At 39.7% G+C, this 8,187-nt stretch overlaps 1 protein-coding gene across 1 annotated transcript; it reads left to right on the top strand.

Annotated features, from left to right (window-relative positions):
* The first annotated feature begins 561 nt into the window (after positions 1-561).
* LOC134576731 (protein RoBo-1-like) lies at positions 562-7,939 on the top strand. Its single transcript, XM_063435447.1, has 4 exons — positions 562-658; positions 2,178-2,330; positions 3,365-3,505; positions 7,743-7,939. The coding sequence occupies exons 2-4, from the start codon at positions 2,186-2,188 to the stop codon at positions 7,937-7,939; spliced, it is 483 nt and encodes a 160-aa protein (XP_063291517.1). The 5' UTR covers positions 562-658; positions 2,178-2,185.
* Positions 7,940-8,187: the final 248 nt, after the last annotated feature.

Here is an 8,187-nt window from a genome sequence, read left to right as displayed (position 1 = left end):
TGTTCCTTTAGTGACATAGTCTGGGTTCAGTGGCATTGTATGTTTAACCTCTCATGGTAAAACATTGCCAATTTGCAGAAAGGGGCAACATTTACCTTAAAAGGTTAAGCACGCCTTTAGTGGTGGTCACTACCTTAAATAATTAAAAATACATTTAAACATTGCTTTCCAAAACACAGAAATGCAAATTTTATAAATGGAAGTAGAAAAAAATAGGTTGGTAAGATCTATCCATGTTGGTTATTTTGACATAAATCTATAATGTATTTAGCACTTCTCCACAATTCCTGGCTTAGTAAATAAGCTTAACCGTTCATCGAAGGTATTCAGAAGTATTCCACCCAGATGTTTATTCTTGCTTTCAAACCTAACTGAACACAAACAATTCGGCTGCCAGAAGATCAAATCAGATGTCTAATTGTCAGTTTCCCTCTCTACAAAGGGCGGGCGGTCACGTTAAGAGATATTAATAATGGACTGGATGATGGATTATGAATAAAATGAAATGTGTTCAGTCTGCATGGAATCTCACATATTTCTCTTGCAGGATACTCACTAGTATGCACAAAGTGTATCGCCCTGAATACAAGTTCCTGTGAAGGTTCCAGTGTCACTTGTCATCCAAAAGAGGTCTGTGGGTCGTCATACACTGTTTCAGGTAATTTCTTAATTGCTTTTTTTATTTTCTTATTGTGTCTTCTTTTTTTAAAGTACTCAACATTGTAAATAAGATCCCTCGTCTTTTAGAACTGTGTTCATTTTGTTGCTTTTACGATGACCATAAACCTTGCAAGATCATGTTTCCTGTGTCACTTATTGTTCAAACCGTGTTGGGAACTTAGTTGTGACATAGGAATTATTAGACCAACGTGCCCTTTAAATATTGTTTAAACAACTTGAAGTATAATAATTTATGAACATAATGAATATCCTCGGAAAATTCTCACCCAAACAAGGGAAAAATAAGAACTTTTGCCCTACAGCCCTGGATCCTTGACAGTGACATGTACAGGGAATGAGGAAGTAAATCAGTGAGATGCCAAACAGCTGGAAAAACACGCTATTAGAAGGAGCCGGGGTGGGCTGGAGGAGGGGTGGGTGGGTGTCGTTCATGGTAGCTTTCCTTTAGTTGATTTCTGGAAATTGACTAAAGGAATAGAAGTAGACTCCGTTATTTGAAGGGGTTTACTGCTAGGAGGGGAAAGGAGAGGGGAGGAATGAAGTGGCTCTTTCTGTTGGATGCTGGGCTTGTGGAATTAGGCCTTTACTGCGAGATAAATCTACTGATAACAGTATTCAGATTGAAGCATTACTGTTGTGCACTGTCTGCATATCTCAGTTTGGAATTTAGGAAATCCACCTTTGACACAGAAATTCAGAGACATGGCTTATTTATATAATATTTTTCCAGGAAAAGTATATTCCACATTTATTCCAGAATTCCCAGCTCGACATGTAAATGAGCACAAGCAGGCATCATGTTTCAGACTTTACCCTGCATTCCTACACTTAAAAATGGAATAATACTTTAAAAACATTGTTTTTAAATCATAGAACGGGTTATGATCCCAAAGGACCAATGACCAGAAATCAACCGCAGACTGTATACTTTTGAGCTTTTTGGGTCTCAGCAGCATGGAGATGGAAATCTATCTTTGAGTTTATAGATCAGTGCCAAATGTGTGGTGAGACACTATAAAGAAAGATCAAAATCAGTCGGTGCATTATTTTTAATATAAAATTTAAAAAAACCTTATGGATTGAGTTTTTGTGGCAGTCTAATCTATTTTGATATCATTTTGACTGGAAAATGTAGAACTTAGGTGAAGGAGCAGGTATCTTGGAGACATTTGAATAGAAAAAATAATGTATCTGTCTGGTTTCTTTAACTTTTAGTTGGATGCTTTTTCCTATTTGATTTATTTATTTTTTTGTTTAAGAATGGGATGCTAATTGAAATGATTTTGTTTAGATCACCCTTGCGGATACTTGGTATTAGAAGGACTTTAATGTCAGCCCCCTGAGTGTGAACAGGTAACCTGAAATCCACACTTTCTCTTGCTCTTCTTCGAGTTTTATAGATTTGTTTTAATACATTTGTATCCGAGGTTTGCTCCCTGATAGTTGCTGTTTCCTGTTATGCTTTTATTATGCCTGTCCTTGTTTGTTGTCTACAGGGAGCGAGATGAAACCAGAAACAATTATAAGAAATTGTTTTCCTTGGAATTTCTGTAATATGAGAGGAAGTTACATCACTTTTGGTAACGTCCGATCACAGCTCACCATCAGTTGCTGTTTCACTGATAACTGTACTACATCTCAACCCACATGTAAGAACCTCAGTTATTGGCCATTTATTCTTCCGTTATATTTGGTAACTGGAAAACTAAATCCCATTTTGTACACCTCCCAACATTGGGAGGTATGATAATCAGAACAAGGGTTAGGCTAAACGGGGCATGACAGCGATGCCATTGGCATGACCTATTCAGGAAGAGGGTGGGGCATCCCAGAAGGGACAAAAGGCTCGAAACTGGGACTTCTCTGTCAGATTCAGGACAGCTGGGGGTACGGATTATGTTATGCTTACAGCCCAGTCAAGCAGAGTTGACTGCGTTCATAGAGCATTGGTACCATCCACGGGACCCTATTAGTTCCTCCAGAAAATAGGGTCTTACAGACTTATTAACTAAAATGTAAACGTTTGGGAAAACAAAGGGATTTAAAATAAAATTAACATTTTAGGCCAAAACAGACAAACTGTGAAATTGTATCCATTTTAAAATCTTTGACAATTTACACTATAGTGAATAACCTTGCAAATGTTACTCCGTGTCACTATTGATGTTTCTGGGGTAGCTCTGCCTGTATGTTTCGCAGTCGGAGTGTTCAACTGTTTCTGTAGCTTTCTGATTGCCGGATATTTTGTACGTGTGATTTATCATGAAATTGTGATTGTCCTGCCAAAAGTGGGGCTCTTGGGAATCCTATTACTTATTAAAGTAGAAATTCAAGGTGAATTCAAAGTTACTTCGAACTTTAACGTCAAAATAAATGAACTGGAAAAATACAGTTATGCTTTCAGTTTGGCTTCTCTGGCCTTAAATGTGAAATTCAATACATAACCCTTTAAAATTTCTATCACTCACTGTCTTATTTCACCAACTTATTTCATTATCTTTCGTGGGTCAGTGCTGTTTTTTTGACCAGATCTTTTGGTTCTTTAATTCTTGTTTCTTACTATCAGGTCCATTGCCTCCTTGTGGTTCCACCCAACAATTTAAAATTAGTCACACAAAAAAAAAGACATACATTAACGAGAATGACTAATGCATAACACTATTTTCTTACAAATGCTTTCAAGTTTCAGCCATTAGTAATGAGCCTAATGGACTCGTCTGCCGATCCTGCACCATTGAAAACAATACTCAATGTCCCAAGATTACAGCGATGAACTGCACGGGAAATGAGAAAATGTGTGTACTACGGAACACTACCGTAAAAGGTAATTAGAAAAACGTAATGGAAAGGAAATCACAATATAATTCATTTATCTTAGCATCTCTATATAATGATCATTTAAAAAGCAACAAAAACGTTGATTGAGCAAGTCCATCTCTTTTATGATTATCAGTGTGCAAAATATTAGAACAAATTGATTTATTAAACAAGTTTAAAGGAAAGGAAACACTTTGTTATGTATATGATCCAGCACTCAACCGCGTTAGATGCACTGTGTAGGTTAGGTTACAGTTAGTTATACTGGGTGGGTTTATATTATTAAAGGGACACTCCAGGCTCCCACACATGTTAGATGCACGGTGTAGGTTAGGTTACAGTTAGTTATACTGGGTGGGTTTATATTATTAAAGGGACACTCCAGGCTCCCACACACGTTAGGTGCACTGTGTAGGTTAGGTTACAGTTAGTTATACTGGGTGGGTTTGTATTATTAAAGGGACACTCCAGGCTCCCACACACGTTGGATGCACTGTGTAGGTTAGGTTACAGTTAGTTATACTGGGTGGGTTTATATTATTAAAGGGACACTCCAGACTCACACACACGTTAGGTGCACTGTTTAGGTTAGGTTACAGTTAGTTATACTGGGTGGGTTTATATTATTAAAAGGACACTCCAGGCTCCCACACACGTTAGATGCACTATGTAGGTTAGGTTACAGTTAGTTATACTGGGTGGGTTTATATTGTTAAAGGGACACTCCAGACTCCCACACACGTTAGACGCACTGTGTAGGTTAGGTTACAGTTAGTTATACTGGGTGGGTTTATATTATTAAAGGGACACTCCAGGCTCCCACACACGTTAGGTGCACTGTGTAGGTTAGGTTACAGTTAGTTATACTGGGTGGGTTTATATTATTAAAGGGACACTCCAGGCTCCCACACTCGTTAGGTGCACTGTGCAGGTTAGGTTACAGTTAGTTATACTGGGTGGGTTTATATTATTAAAGGGACACTCCAGGCTCCCACACACGTTAGATGCACTGTGTAGGTTAGGTTACAGTTAGTTATACTGGGTGGGTTTATATTATTAAAGGGACACTCCAGGCTCCCACACACGTTAGGTGCACTGTGTAGGTTAGGTTACAGTTAGTTATACTGGGTGGGTTTATATTATTAAAGGGACACTCCAGGCTCCCACACACGTTAGATGCACTGTGTAGGTTAGGCTACAGTTAGTTATACAGGGTGGGTTTATATTATTAAAGGGACACTCCAGGCTCCCACACACGTTAGATGCACTGTGTAGGTAATGTTACAGTTAGTTATACTGGGTGGGTTTATATTATTAAAGGGACGCTCCAGGCTCCCACACACGTTAGGTTACAGTTAGTTATACTGGATGTTTAAAATGGGCATCAGAAACCTTAAGGGCCAGCAGAGCATCTAATTTACTATCTTGGCATTCCATAGGTTCTAAACTTGGAAAGAGTTTAATGAATGTTACTCGTTGTTGTCATTGCTCATTGACAAGCTCTGGGCCATCCTGCTCTTGACACTAAATTTAATTCTTCAGCAGTGCCTACTTACTGCCCAAATCCCAGGTTTCTCACTGATCTGAGTCTGAGCTGGCTTGTATTCATATTTTTGTGAATATAACACATGCATTGTTAAACAATCAGCTCAGTGTAGCACTTTATCTATAACGCCACTAGCTAATTAGCTAAATTATTCAGGAAAGACAAAACGGTTAGTGTCTGACAGGGCCGGACTGGGATAAATATTCGGCCCGGGCATTTTTTTTATCACAGCGGCCCACTAAGAAGGGGCGGTGCAGAGAGGGTGTGTTTTGTCGTCACTAACGACAAACACGCCCCCTTCTCAAAGTGCAGGCCAGGGCAGACTATGCGCAGAGCTCTGCTAAAGAGCTCTAGCATGAGAAAAAAGCCCTGTATTTGTTCTGCACAGTGCAAGCAAATTTAATAACATGCTTGCACTGTGTTTCCTTGCAACTTGTCTCTGGTGTCTCTATAAATGGATACCAGGAGACAAAAATGCCAGGAAAGAGTATCGTGCTGTGTTTGGAGCCTGCTTGTGGGAGTGTGTGTGTGTGTGTATAGAGTGAGCTAATTGTGGTGTGGTATTGTGTAATAAGGTCGGTTTTAGTCGTGTTGTGTTTGTGGTGTAATGTAATGCATATGTGGCTAGGGTCTGTAAAGAATGTGTGTATAGGGGATGTAGCAAGTGTGTGCATACAGGCTATAGTGTGTGTGTGTGTGTGTATATGTGATGTAGTGTTTGTAGAGAGTGTGTGTTTAGGGGTGTAGTATGTGTTTGCTTACAAGGAATCTAGTGTGTGTATAGGGTATCCAGAGTGTGTATGTCAGGAATGTAGTGTGTGTGTGCATATGTATATATATATATATATATATATATATATATATATATATATATATATATATATATATATATATATATATTTGGAAGTATTGTGTATGTGTGTGGTGCAGTGTGTTGGGGAGGTTCGGTGTGTATGTGAGGGGTGCAGTATGTGTGTATGATGGATGCTGTGTGTGATGTGTGTGAGGGTGCTGTGTATGATGTGTGTGAGAGTGCTGTGTATGATGTGTTTTGTGAGAGTGCTGAGTGTGATAGTGCTGTGGATGATGTGTGTGAGTGCTGAGGGTGATGTGTGTGAGGGTGCTGTGTGTGAGAGTGCCGAGTGTGATAGTGCTGTGGATGATGTGTGAGAGTGCTGTGTGTGATGTGTGTGAGAGTGGCGAGTGTGATAGTGCTGTGGATGATGTGTGAGAGTGCTGAGTGTGATGTGTGTGTGAGTCCTAAATGTGATGTGTGTGAGTGTGCCGGGTGTGATAGTGCTGTGGATGATGTGCGTGAGTGCTGAGTGTGATGTGTGTGAGAGTGCTGTGTATGATGTGTTTTGTGATAGTGCTGAGTGTGATGGGTGTGAGAGTTCTGTGTGTGATGGGTGTGAGAGTGCTGTGTGTGATGGGAGTGAGAGTGCTGTGTGTGATGGGAGTGAGAGTGCTGTGTGTGATAGTGATGTGTGTGCTGTGTGTGAATGTTAGAAGGGATTGAGTGTTGGGGGGGTAAAATAAAATAAAAGAGTATGCATTATGTCCCCCCCTCCCTTCTTACCTTTAGCCTGGGAGGGGGGGACCGGCATGCTGGTGAGTGGGAGGGGGGGACCGGCACTCCGACACCATCCCTGGTGGTCCAGTGGTGAGCATTTGCCCGGTGTGCCGATGGCCAGTCCGGGCCTGGTGTCTGATATTTAGTCCTTTATAAAAAACGAATGGAAAAATTTGATCCAAAATGTTTTTGTCAAAGTGATTTCTTTCCAATAGTGTGAAAATTCCCATAACAGCTCATTCCCATAAGAATGTATCCTCTAAGCACTTATTTGGGACTGTGTGACCTTAAAAGGTTACATTAAGCACCATAACATTTATTCAATATAGTGGTTATGGTGCAATGGATCTTTGCGTGCCATTCCCCTGGTTTGTGTCAAACTATTTTTGAGAAATTTGACAAAACCTGTGGCTCTCTCTGCAGCACCCCAACACCCAGTCTCCCTACTGCCACTCAGATGATGAGCATTTATTAAGTTTGTCTGACAATGATAGACTGTTAGTGCTGGGAAGAGCCTAACTCAGTACCTCTAGCTATCTTTCACAACCAAAATTGGCTACATAGTGTCAACTAATCCACAAGTTAAACTATTTTCCAGGGGTGAATTGGGAAATGTTACGGTGCTCTGCAGTCCTGATCTCAGCTACCATTGCTGACCATCGAGTCGAAAATGGCCGGGACACTGTACGGCTGAAATTTAAGCAGTGTTAATTTTGTGCATTCCTTCTCCTCACCCAGGCTTTAGGTGACCTTTGCATTATCAGAGGCTTAGGGCTAAGTGTTTTTTAACCTTTGACAGTTCCTTTAACCCTTTAAGGACACAGCTTCTGGAATAAAAGGGAATCATGACGGAATATTTGCGCCATGTGTCCTTAAGGGGTTAAAGATGACTGAATAAAATCTGAATGATGGGAAAAAAGCAGAACTCCCTACTCCCTGTGATAAAACGATTTAACAATATTCCATTGTTCTCTACATAGTATTTCACAAGCATCATTTATACGAACTAATTGGCCCCATAAATATCTTACACGTGTTTACCTACTTGATAATTGATATTGTATTGTCATTTTATTGGTTGACCCGTCATTAATTGATCTTGGATGCGATGTTTGCTATCTTCAGGGCCCAAACCTTCTTCCAAACTACTCTACGGCTGCGCTACCAAGAGTATCTGTGAGATTGGGAAGGATGCTCTTCAAATTGAGAATGTCAAAATCGAAACCAAGTGCACATGTACGGGTAGAAGTGTCAGCCTGTACAGCGGATTCTCATATGCACTAACTATTACCACTGTCCTAACTAAACTTGTTTTATCATAAACAAGACTGAATGTTTTATCGTTTCAGAATGTAGATTCCCAAGCTCCTTTATGAGTAATGCTTGCAAATCAAATGGGAATTCAGAGAACTGAACAAGTGTGAAGAAGATACAATATATACTACATTTCTTAATTTTCACCTCTTTTTATTATTATTATTTTTTTAAGATAAAGATATGGCTAAAATTGAGTAAAGTAAACCCGTTGGAAGTATATACAATATTGTCTTTAAGCAATGTGTTTTTTTTT

Source organism: Pelobates fuscus, chromosome 11, assembly GCF_036172605.1.
Source record: "Pelobates fuscus isolate aPelFus1 chromosome 11, aPelFus1.pri, whole genome shotgun sequence".
Lineage (NCBI taxonomy): Eukaryota > Metazoa > Chordata > Amphibia > Anura > Pelobatidae > Pelobates > Pelobates fuscus.
The sequence above is the reverse complement of the archived record's forward strand: the minus strand, read 5'-3'. Positions and strand labels throughout refer to the sequence as shown.

What these genes read in the sequence shown, in the direction of transcription:
- LOC134576731 (XM_063435447.1), top strand. Translation starts at nt 2,186, where the DNA reads ATGAAACCAGAAACAATTATAAGAAATTGTTTTCCTTGGAATTTCTGT. An exon ending in TACTACATCTCAACCCACAT is followed by an intron (nt 2,331 to 3,364) that starts GTAAGAACCTCA and finishes AATGCTTTCAAG; the next exon opens with TTTCAGCCATTAGTAATGAG. An exon ending in ACGGAACACTACCGTAAAAG is followed by an intron (nt 3,506 to 7,742) that starts GTAATTAGAAAA and finishes TGCTATCTTCAG; the next exon opens with GGCCCAAACCTTCTTCCAAA.